Here is a 23,258-nt window from a genome sequence, read left to right as displayed (position 1 = left end):
GCAGCTGCGGGTGCCTGTGGTCCCGGAAAGGGTCACCGCTGTCCCTGGTCTCTGCCAGCTGCCATCTGCTCCACAGGCCTCCAGTTCCCATCACAGCTGACCTGGCCCCGGAGCCTGATGCTGAGGCCCGGCCATGGAGGGGCGTGGAGGCTGCAGTCTGATCATGTAGGACAGGCTAGTTTTGTTGAGTCCTATTCTGGTCTGTGGTTGGAAATGTCTGTTGCTCATCCTCTTTCCTTGTGGAGGAAAATGTCAGTGATCATCAGCAGCACATGAGCAGAACCAGGGGCACTTCAGTGGGGGGGCTGTCCGAACCCCCTGCCAGGTCCTGGGGGCCAGAAGGAAGGGAAGGTGGCCAGCAGATGCCAGTCTGCCTTCCTGAATCCACGTGGGCACTGCTGAGAGTTACCTGGGATGTGAGGGTATGGGGTTGGGGGGGCCATGAGTGGGGTCCTTCCCTGCACCACAAATGTCCTGGACCTGCTCCCTGGACACTTGGGTCCCCTGACTGGGTCTTGTTTTTGACCTCTATGTCCTTAGGGGCAAGGTGCCTCCCCACTGGGAAGCTAAAGGCCATGCCAGAATACTACCCAGTACACAGATTTCAGGGTGCCAATTTAGAGCAGAAATGGCACCACCAAATGACAAACTATCTGGTGACTTAGTTGCTGTAACAAACAAACAAAGGGACAAATGTGGTGAGCTTAGCGTGGCTGGCACAGTATGAGTGGGTACATTTTCAGGTTTGGGAACACTGAGGGACTTGACATCTGTGTGATCAATGTTTTCTTTGAAGTAGGAGGGGGAGAGGTGTGGCTGTGGGTTGGGCAGCCTGTAGAGCATGGGGCCCGTTTCTGTGGCTGCTCTGGAGAATGGGAGAGGAAGGAGACCTGGAAAGTGCCCACGGTTGCTGAGCACTTTCTGAGGGCTCACCAGAGGGTGGGGACCCCACATTCCTAATCACACCTGTCAGGATGACTGTGTCATTCCCAGGTGCATTCCACTGTGTCTGTTCAACTGTAAGTGCGGGAGCAGAGAAGCAGGCTGGCTCTGTTGGGCTGGGCTTTAGAAGTGCTGGGATGAAAAAGCAGGAGACTTGAATGATGCCTCTGAGCTTTGGCTGATCAGGAAGTGAAGCCTCAGAGGCTCCGGATTGGTGGGTAAACGCTGGGTCAGCATCCGTGGAGTCATAGGCTAACGAGCCAATGGACAGTCAAGAGGGTGTGTTGCATTGGAGCTTAAGGGGAATGAACATCTCTGGATAATGACACGGCCATGAGAGTGGGCAGTGCAGATCGCTGGATTGGATAAACTGAGAATCTGAGGCCAGGCTGTTGGTGGATCTTGTACGTAAATGTGAAATCTTTCAAGATGATGACGAGATGTCAGGTGCCAGATCCCAAAGTTTTCAGTGAGTGACAGTGACCCATCAGTGGAGGAGGAGAGGGGATGAACCTTGAAGGAGGAAAGACTTTGGTCTGGGAGCGGGAAAGTAATCGTTGTAGATGCCGTTAAGGAAGCCAGGAAAAGACTTCACGCACCCAGTGGGGAGAGGCCCGACCCCAGTTGAAATGGTTGTTCAGAAGAGTTGGCTGGACCCCAGTGTGGGTGCGATGGCCTGTGGTGACCAGCAGCCCTTAGCGTTTGAGTGTTGCGAGGGGAAAACATCTTTTGGTAGGGAGTCTGTTTTTTATGTTTAAGAACATCAGTGTTGGAACACGTGATCTATAAAGCATCCTCCTTGCTTAACAGTTCTTTCCATGAATCTGAACAAAAGGCAAAGCAGGAGTTAATCTCTTATATTGCCCAGATGGAAGACTAGGCCCAGACCACCGCCATTCCCTGAGAGATAGACAGTCGAATGCTTTAGAAATGCTTGGGGAAAATACGTCGTTACAGTAAAAAGCTGTGAGTTGAGCAGAATGAGCCATGTTTTGTGTTTCTGGTCTTAGAACGCTTTACTCGGGAGGCCCAGACTCCCTTCCTGAGGGAAGAGATTTCAGTTCAGAGCCTCTCCAAGAGAATCACTGGTGGATGCCTTCCTAGATGCCCGGCTTCTCTCACATAGACAGCCTCGCACAGCTTCTGGAGGAAGCAGAAAGAATGAATGGAGCCAGGGGAGCAGACAGGGTAAGGGAGGCAGGGAGTAGAAGAGAAAAAGGAAGAGAGAGAAACAACCAAACACCCACTCGAGGACACGCAGGGAAGATTTCGGCTGAAACAGACTTTCATATTTCAACTAGTTGCGTGGGGCGCTTGGCGCTGTCTGCGGGGAGCGCTTCCAAGTCTGACAAGGTTCGAAAGGAGCAAAAGAAAACACAGTGACGTGCTTTCCTGGCCCTGGGGAAGGAAAGACATTCAGTCATTGTGATTTTAGGCTCCTTTTCTGGGAGGGAAGCGTGAATACTAGAGCCAGAAGCTATTTGCTTTACTACTTGCGCACTCTTGGGACATTTCTTTACCTTCATAAATTATAGCAATGAACTCTTTGTCCTTTTATTAGAAGGAAGAAGAAGACATAGTATGAGCCGATATTTTGGGGGAAGATAAGACTTCTTACCTGTTGGTATTAATTATTCCCTGCTGTCCCCCACCCCCTCCATCCTCACACAACTCATTGCTTAGAACAGTGATGGGCAACCTTTTGAGCTCGGTGTTTCAAACATCGCCAAAAAACTGAGCATAACTCGGGTAGTGTGTCCCTTTGAGGAAAAAACATTATTTCGCGATATTTATAGTTTAAATAACATAAATGTTTCATCCTCGGCATGCGGCCGCCTCAGCGGCCGCGTGTCATCAGAAATGGCACTGACACGCGTGTCAGAGGTTCGCCATCACTGGCTTAGAACAAGGCACAATTTTAGCATCAGTTCAACCAGCTGGTCCTTGGAGAAGGGCGAATGAGGAAATGACAGTGTGACACGCTTCACAGGCTTCTGTGAGGTTCAGCAGAGAGGAGGATGAGGCCTGCTGACCTGTGAGCCCAGGTCCCGAGTTGACCATGGGCTCTGCTTCCCTGCCTTTAACTGAAAAGTCTGCACTAGATGGTTTCTAAGAGCTAAACTCTAATCCTGAATCAAATTCTGCTGGAGGGTCAAAGAATGAGTTTTGGGGAATGGCTGAAAATGTCATCAGAAGTAGACATGGCCCTGGGAAAAGAGTATGTAACCCAGAAAAGAGGGCACTTTATGCCGGGCCTCGCCCCACAGATGGCTGGAGTGACCCTAGAGTGGTAGACACAGGAGGCCAGACTCCCTGTGCCAGAGGGGACTCCGAGCATGGCTCTGGGAGACACCGCTGGTGTCTGAGGTGAGGAACTGGCTTTCCAAACAGGGCCTACGATTGATTCCTTAACCGAAATGCATTGAACAGATATTCTCAAAATGGCGCCTTGGGCTTATCTGCCATCCTGGGTGCCTGAGACTCTCTTTCTCCCTGTGGTCTCCCCATGAAACTAGCTTGGGCCTCTTTACATAATGGCTGGATCTCAGGAGCAGAGGTACAAGCTCCAATGTCGAAGCACTGTTTACATCAGGTTTGCTAATCTCCATTGATCAAATTCCGTCAATGTGGCCCAAGATTAGAGTCAATATGGGAGGAGTTACATGAGGTGTGACTGACAAGAGGCCGGGTTCACTGGAACCACCAAAATAAATCAACCACATCCGGCTCCAAGTTCCTACTGGCTGGAAAATACCTTCATGTGAACGTTGCTCTGTGAACTTGAATCTGCTAACTTCACTTCCAATCAAATGAGCAGTTCATTGTTCTCTTTGATGAGCTTGGAGCTGGTGCTGGGCCATAAATTTCATCAATTTCCTCCCCAGATTATTCTACATAAGTTTTCATATATATATTTCTAAGTGGAAAACCTAAACACAACTTATTTCTCCTTGTTTTTTGTTTTGTTTTAAAAACCCAAATCCAGCCCATCTGGTTTAGCTCAGTGGTTAAGCTTCGACCCATGAACCAAGAGGTTCAATTCCTGGTCAGGGCTCATGCCCAGCTTGTGGGCTCGATTCCCAGTAGGGGGAGTGCAGGGGGTGTTTCTTATTAGTGTTTCTATCTCTCCCTGTCCCTTCCTCTTTGTCTAAAATCAATAAAAACATATTTTTAAAAAGAAACAACCCAAATCCAGACTTCATGAAACCCTGGCATTCATTCCTTGGTTCTGCACCCTCAGTGCCACCCTCAGAGTCCATGTCCTTATTATCTTACACACGAACACCTGCAGTACCTTTCAGATGAGTTTTCTTTAAACACCATTTCAGTCTGATACATTTCTTTTCAAGAATGCGCAGTCTAGCCCTAGCTGGTTTGCCTCTATGGAGAGAGCGTCTGCCTGCGGACTGAAGGGTCCCAGGTTCAATTCCAGCCAAGGGCACATGCCTGAGTTGTGGGCTCGATCCCTAGTGGGGGGGGGGGGGGGCGTGCAGGAGGCAGCTGATCAATGAATCTCTCATCATTGATGTTTCTATCTCTCTCTCCCTCTCCGTTCCTCTCTAAAAAATCAATAAAATGTATTTTAAAAAAAAGAGAGAGAGAGAACGCACAGTCTATTTATAGTTCCTACTGCATGAAACCTAACCTTCCTGCTTGTGTTTCTGAGGCTTTTATTTATTGACCCATATCATATATTACCCACCCTCCAGAATCAGAGCATGAGGAGAGAAGGTACCTAATCCGAGAGTCTAAGTCCTTCTACATTGCAAATATCTTAGACCACAGAGGGAATGGAGGAGCCAAAGTGGCCGCAGGGCAAAAGTCCTGAAGAAAGACGTAGAGTGGAAGGGATTGGTTGTTGCTATTCTGTGTTTTTGAGAATTAGGTAGGCGGTGAGGGGAATTGGATGTTTCAGGGAGTTAGAAATTAGATCCCTTTAATGGAATCCCTCCATTTTTCAAAATCTTGAATTGTCTTTTGCTCATTGCACTGCTCCTGATTCAGTTGGCTAACACATCCGCACAGTCTGGCTTCACTGTTACGGGTGGTGTGGGCACTATGTTCTAGTGCCCTGCTCCCCACTCAGGGAGTGCCTCACAGGGTTCGTTAGATGAAGAATAGAAGCAAAACCTAAGTTAAATTCATCCTTTTTATAAACTAAAATGGATAACATCAAGAGAGTCAAATAAAAGGCTGCATGATCCTATGTATGAAATGGAGATACAGAGCACAGTTTCATGAATTATTTTTTTATGACGTTTGCTAGACTCTCAGCAGAGGGTGGGATGACTGAGGGCCTAGCTGGTCACACCACACAGCGAGAAGACCTGTTTCTTCTGTGGGTGGATGCATTAAGAATTTGGGAAGGACATTGAATGACTGGCTTCCTGCTCATGTGAGGAGACAGCATGTTAAACGGACAGACACAGAAAGGCATTCACTCTGGAAGTGTAAGGGCATATGCTGAGGCTCCCAGGCCTGGTTTTGATGCTGTTCATTTCCATTCCAAAGGCATTGTCCTTTTGTGAGACGTGTGACAGTGCGCAGCCTCAGCATTTGGGATACTCTGTAAGGAAACGGCAGGCATTTTCAAAGAATCTCCCACCCCACCAGCTTCCAGCCCCAGTGTCAAGTGCCCTGTTTTAAAGAACTGAACTCCGAGTGGTCCACGTAGCTTTATTAACTTGGACTTCACCGCAGCTGCGTTCTGGGCTAGAGCCGTGATCCCGTCTTCCCCTTGGATTCTCAACACGGCGGAGGGCAGTCCCTGCTTCTTCCTGGCGACTCAGAGGCGGAGGAGCTGGTTCCAGCCTCCCTGAGCCAGGCGGCTCTGCCACGCAGGGTGCCCGGAGGGAGAGTTTTCCTTGGGAGGGCCTCCTCAGAAGTCTTGGAGATGGGCCTTGAGCTCTTGGCTGGAAGCAGGGTTTTCCAGAGCAGAGGCTGCAGTAATGCTCGTCATTGACTGAGGGACATGCTGCCCGGCTACTTTCATGAGAGTCGAGCAAAAACGCCTCTTGTCTTCAGCCGGCTCCGAAAGGTCTTTTCCTAACGATTTTCCCAGTCAAATCGAATGACCAAGAGAGTGCAGTTCAATGGCTGGAACACTGGGCAGCTGCCCTCCCCCTTCCCTGGGCCCTAACTCCCCCCCACCCCAGTTCCTCCTTTCTGAGCACACACTTGTGGCTCTGTTTGCTGTTCTGGAGCTGCCTGAATTGTGTGATTTTTGTAGATGAATGCAAACTCCTTGATCCAGAGGGAAGTGCCGGGAACACAAACAGCCCGTTGAGTTGGCATTCACCCCCAGGGTTCGGTGCGCGGCCAACCAAGCTGGTTGCGTTATCGCCACGGGGTACCACGTTGGAGAGAAAACTCGGGCTCTCGCAGGCATCCAAGAAGCATTGCAAAAGGACAGAAAGAAGTGGCAGCAGGAGGCTGCAGTCAGGCCACCCGCCATCGCTTGGGCATGTTGGATGCTTGCTTGAGGCAGCTTATATTTAATCTGGATCTGAGCTGCTTCTCATTTCAGGGTATTCCGGCCAGATTTCCATCACAGATTGTGTGTGTGTGTGTGTGTGTGTGTGTGTGTGTGTGTGTGAGAGAGAGAGAGAGAGAGAGAGAGTGTGTGTGTGTGTGAGAGAGAGAGAGAGAGAGAGAGAGAGAGAGAGAGAGAGTTTAAGAGTTTAAATCTCTGCCCTAGGCTGGTGCTGAGTGGTGGCGGGCCCATGAGCTGGTGTGTGTGTTCTGCAGCTGAGCACAGACCCCACTGTCCCCTGCTCCTCTGGGTCCTGTCCCCAAGCTGCTCCACGCTGCATGACCCTGGCATGGCCCCTGTAGGCCGTGGAGCTTGTTACCCCACTTTCCGCACAAGGATCTCCACAGTTCCTTGCATGCTGAAGTCCATTTACTCTGAGACAGACCAAAGGGGTGGGTAAGGATGCTTCTAGAATTGATTTGTACGTAGAACTGAGATGTAAAGCCTCGGGAGTTGTTTTTCAGTGAAAGCATTTCTCAGCTTCTAGCAGTGGCCAGCCCTGACTGAAGGTCAGGCATCCCACGGTTTGTTCCGTACCAGGATACGACTCCCTCCCAGGCCTGTCTGCGCTGGTCTCCGCCGACAACAGAGCAGCCCTCTCACGCCTGGGGCTCCCACCTCCAGTCCAGGATGCTCAAGATGTCTCATTAGTGGCACAGATTCCTGCCCACGGGGCTGGAGGGCCTGTTTATTCAGTAAACAGTGTAAGAAATACAGAGAAATGGGCAGTGATCACATGTTCCGGGGGCACCAGAGTTGTTTGCTAGTGAAAAACATAACCACCTGTAGCCATTCAGCCATCTGAGGCACAAAACATCGTTTTGTCTTGTCTTTACACATCCCCCTTCCACCACCTAATTCTTCAATAATGCGACAAACAGGTGCAGACGTGGTATTTGAGCTTCATCCTTCTTTCCTCTGCCCCCTTGCCCTCGCCTCCTGGTGGACGCGTTCAGAGGCTGCCTTGGAAACTGAAGTTACAGTAAAAATATTACCCGGAGCAGTCTGTCTTCTTTACATTAGTTGGTTTGTATTCTTTTCTCTCCAGAAATTCTGTGTCTCTCAGACATGTATTTCAAATGTTAGTAAACTAGGTTAGATTTTGAACGTCAGTTGGCTGACATTTAGTAATTCATTTTTTAAAGTTTGAGGTAATGGTAGGTTCACGTGCACTTGTGAGAAGTAATACAGAGAGATCCCGCTTACCTTTCCCCCAGTTGTGACATCTTGCAGTCCTATGGCATCACATCACAGCCAGGGTGTCGACATCGCCACAGGCAAGGTACAGAACCGCCATCGCGAGGGCCGCGAGGCTGCCCTCTCGTAGCCACATCACGCCCCCCATCGCCACCTCTGGCAACCACCAATCTGGTCTCCATTTAAACGACTTCATGGCCGACGTATTTATAGAAACATTCGTCCAGCAGCTGGCCTCTGGGAAGAAAGGACCATTTAACACTTGTACAGGGCTCCTGACGCCTGTGGGTGGAAGCTGGTATTTACAGATGCCTGCGCTCCCTGTTGCTTTGTGGCAACAAAGCAGGGTCCTGAGGTCCAGGCGGCTGAGTGTCAGCATTGCAGCTGTCCTTGCCAGAAAATGCCCCTGCCAACGGCTGCGGGAATTGTCCCGCCTGAACGGCACGGTCCCCATGAAGCAGGCCAAGCAGTGCCCTCGGGGGCAGAGCATTTCTGGCCTCTGCCTGACAGAGTCCGATGCTGTCTGGAGCCCTGGCAGCTGCGGGAAGAGTGAGGGAGGTGTTTCCTCTACCTGCCGAGCTGCCGTGATGCTCCTGCGGAGGGTTTCCTTTTCTCTCTGTCTTCGAAGTTCTGTTGCCCGTGGGCAGCTCTGCCCTGACCTTGTGCTGCCCCTGGAGCGTCTGGAACATCACAAGATGCCGGATGTCTTTCCCTCTTTCTTGCTATCAGTCTACTTATCTGATGCCACCATAGATGTAGAAACCTTTGCCATTCTTAAACAGCAGCTGTGTTAGAAGGACCAGGAATCGCCTGATGTCCTCAGTATTCGGCTGTCACGCTTGCTCTGGTCTGCAGCTCAGCCAGCCCAAACGTGCATTTGGGGACTTGAAGTATGAAGTGCAGAAGAGGCGATATTGGAGGAAATTGATTTCTGTAAGTTTTTATGGATTGGAATTGCTTGTAAAAGCTCTGTCTTCGACATAAGTCAGCTGTACATTTTCAATTTTTTTTAATTGCAGAAATTAAATGTTATGGCTTAGAAGTATAATAATTATGGCAAGAAAACTTGCATTTCAGACATATTATATTACAGTTATTTATATTTAAACTATTTTAGCCCAGCCGGTGTGGTTCAGTGGTTGAGCATTGACCTATGAACCAGTCAGGGCACATGCCTGGGTTGCGGGCTGGATCCTCAATAGGCAGCCAATCAATGATTCTCATCATTGATGTTGCTGTCTCTCTCTCTCTCCCTTTCCTTTCCTCTCTGAAATCAATAAAAAAATATTTTTTTTCAAAAAGAGAATTTTAGATTTACAGAAGAATTGCAAAGATTTTTCAGAGAGTTTCCGTCCCCCTCACCCAGCTTTCCCAGAGCTTAGCTTCTTACATAATGGCTCTTTGTTTTGGCACATTGGTCAAAACTAAAAAACAAAAACAACGAATCCTGGTACATTACTGTTAACGACAGACTGTATTTGGATTTCACCACCTCTTTCACCAACGTTCTTTTCTATCCCCGGATCCAGTACAGAATACCACATTGCATTTAGGCTCTTGACATTTAATGTAGAAAACTACCATCTGCAGAGAATAACAATTTTGTCCATTAGTTTCCCAATCTGTGTACGTGCAGCTCTCAGGTGTGTGTATCCCCTGTGCATCTGCAGGGGCCTGAGCTGACCACTCCGTTCCAGGCTCTCCCTCCGTAAATGTTGGTGCTCCCAGGAGCCTGTCCTTTGCCCTTGAATGTGCGTCTGCTACACACTCTGCAACCATTGTGTATCTCCCTGTTTGGGTTTGGTGCAGCCTGAGTGCCGAAGGCAGCCGGTTTGCCGTGGGCACCAAATCTTTTCAGCATAGATTTCCTTTTTTGAGCTCCGGACTCCTGTGTTTTGGAAATCTCTGCCTGTACTTTCCACAGACTTTCAGTGTGTCTCATCGGAACACATCTCATTGTCTTCTCCTGCCAACTTGTCCTCCTCCTGGGTTTCCTGTCTCAGTGATGTCCCAGGTGGGGTTTGTTTGTTAGTTTTTTGTTTGCAACGCATTTTTATTGATTTCAGAGAGGAAGGGAGAGAGAGAGAAACATCAATGATGAGAGAGAATCATTGATCGGCTGCTTCCTGCACGCCCCCTACTGGGGATGAGCCTGCAACCCTGGGCATGTGCCCTGACCAGGAATTGAACCGTGACCTCCTGGTTCATAGGACAATGTTCAACCACTGAGCCACACTGGCCAGGCATAATGTCTCAGTGTTGAGACAGAGAGACCTGGACTCATTCTTCACCCTTCCCTCCGTCCTTGGCTCCCTCATTCCCTTTGTTTCCTTCTCTCCATCCCAGCTGTTTCCCTACACGCTCTCGTCCTCCCATCCCGTCTCACACATCAGACTCCTTAACACGTATGCAGAGGCTCTTGGTGTCCCTGCCGCCCTCTTCCACCCTCACACCGTGCTCGCCACACCTGAGTACCTGCCGCTCCTGGGATGCGTGCCTGCCTTGTTCCTTCTCCTTTGGAAGTTATACATTTAAGGTCCTTTGTTGTTTTACTCTCTCTTTTCCTGACAAACTCCTGCGGATTCCTTTGGTCTCCATCCACTGTCACTGATCCTAGGAAGCCTTCCATCTCCGGGGCTGGAGAGTGCTCACAATAGCTTGCGTACTCTTCTCTGGTGACACTTAGAGTACTGAACCTGGCTAGTTATTTATCTGTGTGCCATCCTCATCTCCTCAACAATACTGGGTGTTCTTCAAGAGGATGCTGTGTTTTCCTCTGTGCTTCTTATCGCTAAGCCCAGATCCTGGCACATAGCTGTCACTAGTACATGTTTATTGAATGAATGAATAAAGGTATTCACCGTCCTTGGAAATGCTGACTTTACTATTCCCAAAGTCTGTATTTTTCACCAGGGACAAACCTCTCTAGATGTCAGTTTCCTTATTTGTAAATGAGGAGGGTGCGCTGGACGCTGCCTGAAGTCCTTTTCAGCTCCTACAGTCTGGTATTTATGATTTTAAGATTCATCATCCTTGAGCATATTCGAAAGGAAACCATGCAAACTCTGAAGAAAATTCCAAAAAAGGAGTTCTGTTTTGAGCCATGGCGGTAACATTGAAATAATAATTTGGCTTTTGGGTTATACTGTGTCACTGCATGTGTCGCGTGCCAGGGATCTGAGCACTTGAACATGTGAGTGGTTTTCTTATGGTGATTGGAGTCTCTACGCCTTTGCTTACATACCCTCAGTCGCTTTGAAGAGACTGTAAATTCTCGTTTGCTGGGGATTTTCAACTAAAACTTAAGACAACTGCTTCTCAGAGATATTGCAGATGGGACTTAAGATGTAATTGCGTAATGATGGGACTAATTGACCACTAAGATCTTGCCTAATGATGAGATTAGTCAGTTGTGTGGTTTGACAGCTTTTGTTTTTATGCTACAACAGGGGGAAAAAAGTACACTATTTATTTTTTATTTTCATCTTTTACTGGATTTAATATCAACATTAGAAAGCCACCAGAAGTCTTTGTTTATCAAAATTATTGACTTTTGTGCATCCATAAACTAAATATAGTGGGTGTCTGCAGCTTGCTGAAATGACCCGGGTGAAATCTTGTCTGAAGTCCCATTTATTTTTGGTCTTTTAGTGTAGTCCTTTAAATTTTTTTTAAAAAAAACTTAAAAAATGTAAACTACACCATAGATACAGAAACCACATAAAACAGATTTGTACTTTAATGAATTATTAAAGGTGAACATTCTTGTAACCATAACTCTGGTCAGAAAATAGAACTTTTGGCCCCGTTGGTGTGGCTCAGTGGTTGAGCATTGACCTATGAACCAGGAGGTCAGGGTTTGATTCCTGGTCAGGGCACATGCCCAGGTTTCAGGCTCCATCCCCAGAGGGGGGCATGCAGGCGGCAGTCAATCAATGATTCTCTTTGATCATTGATGTTTCTATCTCTCTTCGAAATCAATAAAAATATATTTTAATAAATAAAAATATTTTTTAAAAATAAAATACCTAGTGGCATATAACTGAAACAGCAAGCTGAGTGTGAGTCTCCTTCTTTAAAAAAAGTTTTGCTCAGTGGATAGAGATCGGCCTGTGAACTGAAGGGTCCTGAGTTCGATTCTGGTCAAGGGCACATGCCTGGGTTGTGGGCTCGATCCCCAGTGGGGGGTGGGGGGGGCAGGATGTATGTGCAAAAGGCAGCCGATCAATGATTCTCTCCCATCATTGATGTTTCTATCTCTATCTCCCTCTCCCTTCCTCTCTGAAATCAATAAAAATATTTTTTAAAAAAGAAAGAGAGTAAGAAAATGGAACCTTTGCCCACAACCCCAATGCCTGTGTCCCCTGTCCCAATCCTGGTCCCTGCCTCCCATATAAAAGTGTACAGGTTTTTATTTTAAACACTTATTTGAATTTAAGTTTCATCACACTGCTAGGCATCCTTAAATACTTCAGCTTTGCCTTTTCAAATATTCGAGTTTTAAGCCATTTTAGTCTCAGGTCCTCCTTCCATCCTTTTCCTCCCTTGTAACTGATTGGAGAGGAAATTGGATTACTGGGTCTGTAGTTGCTCAGGCTGGATTACGCTGATGGCTCTGGCTGCCTAGGACCTGGCTGTGTAGAACAAGTGTGGCCTCAGTCCTGGGATGATATTCTACCTGTAGTACCATCCCCCGTGTCTCCTTACCCTGGACCTTATTCATTAGATTATCTCCTACTTGACCTTCAGAAGTTAGCCTAGACCTGATCATCCCTGTGTCCTTTTCTGTAGCCTCATGACACTGAGGACATTGCTTCTTTAGCCGTGTCAACATAAGAAACATGCAACCCTATAAGTAATTTTTGTGAGTTTATTTGAGCCAAACTGTCAACAGTTGCCAGGAGTAAAATCTCAACACATTGAGATAAAGCTCTAGAAGATGGCAATTTTGCACCTGATTTTATACATTACAATCAAAAGAGAAGACATAGGTAGGTTACATGAAATTCATTGGTGATAGATTAGGGAGGCAAGAAAAAGCAAAGCAGGAAACCTCTGGAATTGGATAAAAAGTAAAATGATACAGCATAGTTAATAGTCAACAAATAACATGATAAAAATAACAACGAGAGGATTGGTAGTCTCTGCTCTGGTACATTGGTTGTGCCTTGAGGGGTCCGGAACAAGGGAAGTTACCCAGACATTCCAAAGGTGTGTTATGGTAGATACTCAAAAGACTAATAGACAGGCTCAGTTAAGGTAAAGATTGACTTTTGTCAGGGAAGATTCTAGCCTAGGACATGACTACCAGCCATAAACTACTTTTACTTAAAAAGTTTTCATTGCAGACCATCCTTTGTGGTTACTTGAGGTCTCTGAGTTTGCAAGGCCACCATGCAGGCCTTCCCCGAGCTTGTCCGGTTAGCTTGTGACCCATTTTCATCCACACCTGTTTTCCCATCCAACCTGCTTTTCATCCACGGGAGCTTTCCTTTGTGCCTGGCCCGTGAGAACCAGATACAGAGTTGGACAGCTCAGTTCCTTGCCCTCCAGAAGCCCCTGGACGGGGAGGGGCAGACAAAGATGGTGTAAAACTTCTGAGCAGCGGAAGCAGGCCACGGAGAGTGTGGAGCGGTTCCCACCCTAAACTGAGGGGTGGAGCAGGACAGACCAACCACAGGCGGATTTCCAGAACAGGTGGTAATGAAACCGGACAACCAATGGGTCCAGACTGCCTGTCACTACTTGAGCCAATTGAGCAGACAGAGTTGAATCATATATGAGCATTTATTCCAATAAAGCCGGCAGCATGGGAGAGCAGCAGGTCATCCACAAAAATCTGTTCTGCACACCCCATTAGCCTCTGCTTATATTGGGTGGGACAAAGATTACATGGGGAAGTAGTCAAAAGAAATAAGAAAGGATATAATGGTTGCTGGTTACAGGCAATGTGGGCGGGACTTCATTGATTGGGCAACAAGGTTGTATCCAACGTGAATTATATCTCAAATTGTTTAAAAGTAAATAAAGGAACCAGGAGCACCAATAGTTCAGAACCAGAGCCCATCTTAACATCATGGTGACTTTGACATCATGAAAGAACTTTTCAGTTGAATTTAATTTATTTGAACAATTCAAGTCCACTAGGCAAATAAGCATTGGATAGCTTGCTATGGGGGCAGGGTTAAGTTTTTAGCATCGTTTTCAAACAACTATGATGTTCAAAGGAAAATAAAGTCTCAGGTGAGCCCTGGCCTGTGTGGCTGAGTTGGTTGGGCATCGCCCCATGCACTGAAGATTGCTGATTCTATTCCTGATCAGGACGCATGCCTGGTTTACAGGCTTCATCCCTGGTAGGGGCCCTGCAGGAGGCAGCTGATTGATGTTTAGATCTCACATGAATGTTTCTCTCTCTCTCTCTCTCTCCCCCTTCCTCTCTGTCTAAAAATCAATTAAAAAATCTTTAAAAAAAAAAGTCTCAGGTGAATGAAACCTACCTGATCTAAAATAAAATTTTAAAAAGTCAGGTCAAGCCCTAACCGGTTTGGCTCAGTGGATAGAGCATCGGCCTGAGGACTGAAGGGTCCCAGGTTCGATTCTGGTCAAGGGCATGTACTTGGTTGCGGGCACATCCCCAGTGGGGGGTGTGCAGGAGGCAGCTGATCAATGTTTCTCTCTCATCGATGTTTCTAACTCTCTATCCCTCTCCCTTCCTCTCTGTAAAAAATCAATAAAATATATTTTTTAAAAAAGTCAGGTCAAGTTGGTTGATAATGTTATTCATATATTCTATATTCTTAATTATTTTTTTAGTCAATTTTTGCTTCAGATATTTCAGAATTCTATTAAGAGGTGCTACTCAGTTAAGATTATTATGTCTTCCTGATGTATCTGACCCTCTTATCATGAAATAACACTGTTCTCTTTAGTTATATTACTTGCCTTGAAGTCTACATTATTTGATGTTAAAATAGCCATATCAGCATTCTTACATTGAGGGTGTGCATTTTATATTTTTCCCCACATTTTTACGTTCAAGTTGCCTGGATGTTTGGTCTAAAGTGCTTTCCTTATAAACAACACAGTTGTTTCGTAAATTTATTTGGCCCCAGAGACTGTTTTTTTATGTAACCTCTGTTAGCCAAGTACATTTTGGGGAATGCTGTTCTAGGCAGGAGAATTCAAATTGGAAATGTGCAAGAAGAGCAAAACAGAAAATTTCAACTTTATTTTTATTTGAATTAACTAGATGCCTTGTCTATGTGACATTAGCATTATACTAAAGTAATGTCTATTTTTTGTTTTCCTACAATCTGCTTAAAAAAAGGAAGCAGTTATCTAGCCAAGGAGAGGCTAATTGCACATAAAAGGAAAAAATTCTCCACTCTGTCACTCCTCTACTCTCTGACACTGTAGTGAGAAGGGGGTCAGGAGACGCTCCCCTCTAGTGGACCTGCATCTCACCCTCATAGAATTTAATTGATATCCGCCCCCACAACAGTCTTCCAGACTGGACTACCTGGTTGCTGGGGTGTCTCCTGTTTTTATATTGCATGTAGTTGGTTGCTTTTCCTATGATGCTACAAAGGTCAATTTTCCCCCATTACTTCTAGTCAAACTACAGCTTCAAGCAGAAGAGAGAGGGGTCGTGTCTATCAAAGGAGTGTGTGCCAACCGCTATCTCGCTATGAAGGAGGACGGCCGGTTACTGGCTTCTGTAAGTAATGCTTTCTGTTTTTGTAGTTTGTTTCTTTGATTGCTTTTATGCTCTTTATGTACTGGTGTTGGTATTTGTTAAATCTTTATTAGGGGTTTTACAAGCATTATACTATTTAATATCCATATGTACCCTACAGAATGCGGAGTATCATGCTCTTTATTTCACAGATTCAAAAACTGAAGTTCTGAGGGAGTAAAAAAGTAACCAAGAAAACTCAGCTCCTCTGAGGCAGAGCCTGGGTGGGACTCGAGGCAGCCTTCACTCCAGAGTGTGAGCCCTCGCTCACTGCTTTTACTGCCTTCTCTGCAAAGCTTTGAACTACAGTGTTGTTTTGTTTGTAAATCCTTATATTGCGCAGTTGTTTGAAGATCAGTGGGATGGGCATATAAAGCTTTGAGTATCAGTGTTAGGGTTCTTCTTTCAAATTTGACAAACCCTTGCAGAGTGGAATGCTATTTGAGAATGCCGGCTCTGATCCTATGTATAAATACTGGCTCGGCTGCTGATTAGCTGTGAGTTCTTGGACAAAGGATTCTGAATTAGTTCCCGTATTTGTAAAATAGAGACACTAATGATCCTTCCTATCTCATTGTTTTTGTGAAGGCCATAAATTATAAATTAGATAATTTATATCAAGTATCAACATCAGGGTCTAATACATAATAGGTCCTAAGTGGTTACTTTCTCGAGGATGGATTTGAGGCAGCGAAGATTGGTGGAGATGGGCCTGTTCAGGCAATCAGTGATGGAACCTGGCAATAGCAGGGCAGAGAGGCCGAGTCAAGGACTGGCACCTGAGATGGATAATATTTAGGAATACAGCAGAGGGAAAAGTCAAAGATGGCCCCTCGGTTTCTGGTTTGGATGAGAGGGTAGATGAGGAAGGGGAAGGGGGAAAAGAGCAAGTTCTGGGGAAAGATGTAGACCTATTTCGGGTGAGTTGCCGAAGAGAAAACCCGGTGAGGATGTTCACTACATAGTTGGAGGAATGAGTCTGGAGCTTAGAGGTCTGTGTTGACATATGGCTTTGGTGTCATCAGCATCAAGGTGGTGGTAATGGAATCAGGGGAATGGATGACGTTTGTAGGTGAAAAATAGCTCTAAAAGATGGACTGCTTACTTGGGACGTTCACTTTTTCCACTGTTCTTGTCTTTTTTTCTACCAGTCTGTTGTCAATTCAAATGTTGATGTAATACTTTGGGACTCGACCAAAGTAGCATTTTAAATATTTCCAGGACAGTGAAACAGTGGGTAATTTTGGATGCCCTTGATCTTGTAGGAAGAGGAAGAGGGATTTAACCCTACCCTTCTCACCTCCAGATGTGACAAGTCATACATGGTGTGAATCACTGTGGCTTTTACAATAGTGTTGGTTTGGCTCTTGCCAGACAGTGAAGATGGTGGAAAGAAGGAGGTGTACACATTGGCTATGTCATAACTAACTATGGATAACCCTAGTCAAATGCTTTTATAGCTCTAGCCTTTTCTAGGACTGTCCTGATCTGGCTCAGTGAGGGATTTGAGAGTGTTACCCTGTGGTTTTCCACTTATTAAGATTAAGAGCCAATAACCTGATAATGATGGCTACCCTGTAAGGTAGCCATTGAAGGGCTTGTTTATCTCAAGAACATAGTCTGGAGTAGGTATGTTTTTAATGATAAAAAGCTCCATGTTGTCAAAAGTGATGAAAACAGAAGCTACTCTGCTTTCTAGTGCATCTCTGAAACTACCAGGGGTCCTTAAAAGAGGAGATGCACTTAAGACCATGGACCTGAAAACGGAACTGTCTCTCATTCTTACAGAATTCTCTACAAGTTAGAATTCAGTGAATTCTGGTCTCTTTTCTTGGTAAATAGGCATTAAGCTTCCAAAACTGTTGATTCTGTACCATCAGAAGCATAAAGTGCTCTAAAAGAAATTTTCTCCTTTCTTCCTTAGCTAACCAGGACCTTCCACAAGATTAAGGTCATGGCATTCTATTTCATCTGAAATGTGTTTCTGTCTCCTTGGATGTGTGTTAATTCTTCCTGATTCAGCAGTAAGAGTGAATTTAGCAATGCTTAGAGATTTACCACACACTCCTCTGTAGAGACAAAGCTACAGCTGTTCCACATAAATGGGAAATTCAAAATTTATCGGTTTCCTCTGAGGAATGGCATCATGGTTCCAGCTTCCATCTTAGGATCTATACTCGGCAAGTTCACGGTTAATCGCTAATCTGACCACTCCATTTGGGTGGCCTGCTGCCATGCCTGTTCTGCGGCGATCCTGTCCCCTTCACGTCAGGCTGGGTGGGCTGTGGCAATCACACACCTCAAACCAAGGAAGTGCTGGTGGTGGCTCAGTAAGGGGCGGAGTCAGACCCGGAGGCGTGGAGCTGTCAGCCGCTGTTGGTGTAAGTCCAGGGTTGTGACCAGGAGCATCCCCTGGGCGTGCAGTGGCTCCTTTAACCTGGAGAAACTGCGGTTATGAACTTGCACTTGCCAGAGGCATGGTTCTTCCTGCTCTTCAGCTACCCGGCCCCATTCCGGCCTGCTGTGTTAGGGCTCATCCCTGTGTGGGATCCCACAGAGATGTGTAAAACATGCCAGTTGCCCTCAGAGAGAGAGCACTCCGGCTACATAAAACATTTTGGTTTCTAAGTCACGTCAGGTAGGTCACCACCAGTTGAGTGCATGAAAAAGTACTAAGTTGTGTACCATTGTTTTTCTCCACCACCTTCATGTATTAATGGTATGAATGCATTCAGGATAAGGATTTCTCACTGTTTAAAAACATTTCTTAAGGGTCTCTCCCCCACTCTGTTCAAAGCTAGAAAATACAAAAGTTCAAAGAGTAACTATATTTAACTGCCAAAGCCTGTATTTGGAGGCAGACGTGGAGTAGTCTTTAATCCACAACAGACTCCTTATTCCATTCCATAGCAGGATAAATTCTGTTGCTATGAGCAACAGAAGTCCAGAACAAATATTAGGATTTATGATTTCTTAAGCGTGCACAAAATTGTAGTAGATTTTTTTAAAAATTGCATATAGTGAGGCAATAGTAGTTTTAAGTTTAAATCACCGAACAACCACAATCTTAGCAATGAAATGAAACAATCTGCCTGGTCGTTATCGGCTAGAAAGTTCCACATTGTTTTCTGTAAAATGTGAGAGACTGTGCTAACAAAACAAAACATTTCAGTAAGTACTCGAGTATGTGTAACCTCTGTTGATCCATAATATTGAAATATGAGAAATCATTTATATTCTCTGAGGATATACATTTAATTACTGTAAAAGTAAAGTACTTTTTTTTTTTTCTACCTGTAGAATAACTTTCTTACTTGAGGGGCCTTTACTATGAAGCCTACATGCAAAGTAGGGAAACTAGCTTTTTGAGGGCTCCCTTATCTAGATTGACAATATATACTGATCAAATTTGTCAGAAAAATGCAACAATTAAGGAGGAATGTATATCATTTTTAAGAGAGAAAATACAGTTAAATGCAAAGGTTACTACCTAATAAGAATTATTGCTTCTTTTAGAAACCAATCTTATAAAATGTTATAATATATATATATGTATATATCTATATATCTATATATTTTTTACAAGATTAAGATAAAATTTCCTTTTAACTTTTCACAATTTGTGTGTTTGAGTTTGTTCTGAAATAGTCGGCATTGATGCTTACATCGTGTCTGTTTTTAATTATCAGAAGTGGTGTAAGCAAAAGCATTTTTGGATTCATGTTGCGCAAACTCCCTCATAAGCCAAAACTGCAAAATCAAAGTACTGTAAAAGAACAAACAATCCAAAAAGCAGAGCATGGGGAAATGGCCAGAAGGTTCAAATCTAACATGTAGTTGCAGGTGGGACTCGTGAGGCCAGTGGCACAGGGAGGAGCCAGGAGGGCGCACTGTGGAGTGACCGTCCCCCACTACTATACTGTCTCTTTGGAGGAAGTCACTGGACACAGCCACACTGAAGGGTGCAGGGTTATGCGCCATCTCCTTGGAGGAGGTACCTACATACATTTTTTGGAATTCTCTCATGTGAGACGCAGACAGCTTCTCACCATCCCTATGGCCACCACTGTGGTCTGAGTCTCCACTCCCTCTGCCTGTGATACTCGGCCCACCTCTTACAGGTGCCCCTGCATCGGCCTTTGCCCAGTGTGGTCTTTGTAGCCAGAGTAACCCTGGGGGAATGTCAGGTCATGCCACTTTGCTGCTCAAAAGCCTACACTGGTTTCCCATTTTCCCAGAGTATTTACAATAGTTTTTAATCTCCTGTCTCGTTTCCTCTCTGACCTCATGGCCGACTCCCCTCCCTTCATGCACCCGGGCCTCCTTGCGGCCCCTCACACGCTGCAGGCCTGCTCCTGCTCCTGTTGGCGCTGGCTGTCCCCTCTCTGTGCTCAAAATGCTCTGCTCTCGTGTCTGGATGGTTAACTCCTTCACCTCCCAGCATTTGCTCAAATGTCACTTGCCCCGTGGAGCCTCCTGTGACTGTGCTATTTACTATTGCAACCGCCCCACTCCCAACCCCTCTCGTTCTCGCTTTTACTCTTTCCACAGGAGTCATTCTAATTTGGCACACGAGTCACTCAGTCACGTCCATTGGTTCTTTAGTGTCTCCACCTTCTAGACTGGAGTGGCACAAAGGCACGGTCCTCATTCAGTTTTGTTCACTGACCGATCCCACTGCCTAGAAGACAAAAACACATGTTAAATAAATGCATGTATTATTGGAACTGTGTGCTTTCTATATCTTAACATTATTTTTAAATTAAAATAAACCAAAATAAAGGAAAATTTAATTTGATGAAAATTAAATTTCATCAAATTTAATTTAGCCATGTCCTCTGTGATGTCATTCCTCCAGAGATGACCCCCCCCACTTTCTCTGAGGTTTGAAGTGGTGAGAAGTTCAACACTGGGAAGGGGAAAAAAGCTCTGTAAACATGTTTATAAAGGTTAACGGAACTTCTATTGCATCAATTTTTAATAGAAACATTGAGGTCACAGTCACTGAAGATGATTTGTAAACTGAGAATGGAGAGAACTGAAATTGTACATACATGGTCATGTGAAACCCCTGCTTTTCCTGAGGGCCGCATTTTGCCCTACGACCCATTTGAAAAAGTACCGCAGTTTGTTTTCCAGTGCGTAGCAGTTGTTTAGTAAATGTACGTGTCTGGACGTTTGGCAGAGAAGCAAGCTTTCCTGCCGCCCGCGCTGTTTTTGTCAAGGTACAAGCAACCTCTGTGGAAACAGTTTGTGGGTTCCATGATGTAGTGCCCACTTAATCCCTGGTACTGTTTCTTTTCTCTGAAATAGTAGGAACTGGCAGAGAAGGCAAATATTATTGGCATGGCACCCATCCCCGTAGGCCAACCATTGTAAGGAGTGCCAACAGCAAGGTGGGGCGCCCTGGAAGTTGACAGAGCACCCAAAATGAGCGTATCGGTGTCCTGACGACTGGGGAGTTAGCCTGTGTCACTCCATAACCACCTTCCCTTTTATCTTTATGACTTGGTATGACTTTTCCTTTGACTCTTTACTTCCTTCCACTTCCACTCCTGGCCTCAAACCTAGAATTGGGAAAGAGGAAGGTTTTTATCAGTGGTGCTGAAAAATGACAAAGGAACACAGGCTAACGTCAGTCAACACGAGAAGCGGAATGCATTTCCCCAGAGGCAGAGTGGAGGTTGGACTGTGCGTGCCCATGTTACCGCAGGGCCGCCATGGCCACAGCCGGGTCTTCCCAAGCCGCCGTCCTGGCTGTGACGGGGCTGGCGCTCCTCTGCAAGGCTTCCTGCGTTTTATTTGTATCAGAAAGACTTACGTGGCTTCACTGATTTGTTGCAAAAAAAAACTGGATGAGTTTGTATTTCAGTTTTAAAAAGTTCAATGAACAATGATCAAAAGCCAAGTAAGTATCCAATAAAATTCTCACCGCTGCAAGCCGCCCACAGGACCTGCAGCCCACCCTCACTTTAACCGCCTGAGATGTATGCGTTCTGTTAGGTCTCTCTCAGAACCTTTCATTTTGGTTATTACACCAGCTCTTTTCATTGTTTTGCTTATTGATTTATGATTTCCCCGCCCCTGTCAGTTTGTGCCATTGCTTAGTTGATCTTGGAACCAAAGAATCTGGGGAAAAATTCAAGTCTTTTGAATGTGGGTTTTCCCAGTCCTGAAGTTTCCTAGATTTGAGTGTACAGATATAAGTGGCAATCTGGTGCGCTCATTAATGCAAAGCCATGGGCTTGTGCGCATGTTGTATTATATGTGGAGATGGAAATATGTGTAAAATTATATGCCTTCCTATATGATTTTATTCATCTACCTATAATTGGAATATAAAAAATGATTTTTCCTTTCTTCCCTTAAAGTGAACAAATCATTTGGTGATCCTCCCCCTTCCCACCCAGAGGTCAATATGTATCATCATTGCTACCATGTGAAGTTGAGTTTTTAAAAAATAGTTTGATTTTTAGAGAGAGAGAGTAAGGGAGACGGAGATAGAGAAACATCAATGTGAGAGCACAACCTCGAACGGCTGCCTCCTGCACACCCCCTAACAGGGATGGAGCCCACAACCCTGGCATGTGCCCTGACCAGGAATCTAACCAGCAACCTTTTGATGCGTGGAATTGATGCTCAATCAACTGAGCCTCACTGGCCAGGGTGTGAAGTTGATTTTTGAAGATTTACCTGAAATCATGTGGCAACCTATTAGACTCTAAGACTTGGAATAGTATCTCCAGATCTAACTATTTGTTTAGCTAGCTATTTTCTCCCCTCGATAAATAGTTGGATTGAAATAAAAAGGCAGAGTAGTTCCCCCTCCCACAGAAACTGCCAGAAAGGAGTATGTTCTCCATTACTTGTTCCTCATTATCTCTTAGTGTTTTGAGAATGCCAATCATATATGTTTCAATACAATTTGGGGGCAATATATACATTCACTATTTCCTGTACAATATTCTTTTATGCCCTTGAAACAATATTAGCTACTGGAAAAAATATAATTTAAGGAACTGCTTCTTGTCTGTGGGAGAGTTACCTGTCCAGCAATGTTTCACGGGAACCCTGATAAGTCAACACGACCCAATTGGTAACCTGCCTCTGGATTGGATGAGCATGGCTGGACCATAAACCCCAACTGGAAGCCATAGCTTTGCGTTTCCCCAGGTGTAGGGGGAGGGTTTGGTACTGGGTGTACCCCTCTTTGAGGAGAGCCCTGAAGCTATGTCTGTGTGGGGTACTTAAAGTCCGAGCCAGTGTGGGTCCTACCCTACCTGTGTGCCCTTGCCTCCTAACACATACCTGCCCATGGCGGGCTGCAGAAAGGGTCTGTGGCTGCCTCCATCGAAGAGGTTAGCTGGAGGCCATCCTGCATCCTTCTGTGGGGCCAGGCTGTGTCAGAGCCTGGCCTGCCGAGTCCGGCTGGTTTGACTGTCCCGCTGAACCCAACAGCACTGCTGCTGGTTGAGCAGAATGGGCAGTGAATTGTCATAAATATTTAATAGGAAGAGTAAAATACTAATAGCAACAATAACAACTACTTATTCTTTATTTTTCAGAAATGTGTTACGGATGAGTGTTTCTTTTTTGAACGGTTGGAATCCAATAACTACAACACTTACCGGTCAAGGAAGTACTCCAGTTGGTATGTGGCATTGAAGCGGACTGGGCAGTATAAACTTGGACCCAAAACAGGACCTGGCCAGAAAGCCATACTTTTCCTTCCAATGTCTGCTAAGAGCTGATCTTAAGGGCACCATCTGATCTCGTTTCACATGAAGGAAGAGGTATATTTTAGGAATTTGTTAATGAGAGGAAAAGAAAATGCGTGCAGCTATCTGCTCA

At 45.5% G+C, this 23,258-nt stretch overlaps 1 protein-coding gene across 1 annotated transcript in view; it reads left to right on the top strand.

Annotated features, from left to right (window-relative positions):
• The window catches only part of FGF2 (fibroblast growth factor 2), a 36,203-nt gene extending 13,003 nt beyond the window's left edge, over positions 1-23,200 (top strand). The window contains exons 2-3 of the mRNA XM_079772884.1: positions 15,286-15,389; positions 22,973-23,200. Coding sequence (XP_079629010.1) covers positions 15,286-15,389; positions 22,973-23,158 — 290 coding nt within the window. The 3' untranslated portion in view covers positions 23,159-23,200. The remainder of the gene's footprint in view (positions 1-15,285; positions 15,390-22,972) is intronic.
• The last annotated feature ends 58 nt before the right edge of the window (positions 23,201-23,258 follow it).

This window comes from Cnephaeus nilssonii (assembly GCF_951640355.1).
Source record: "Cnephaeus nilssonii genome assembly, chromosome: 5".
Lineage (NCBI taxonomy): Eukaryota > Metazoa > Chordata > Mammalia > Chiroptera > Vespertilionidae > Cnephaeus > Cnephaeus nilssonii.
This window is presented reverse-complemented; position numbering and strand designations above follow the sequence as displayed.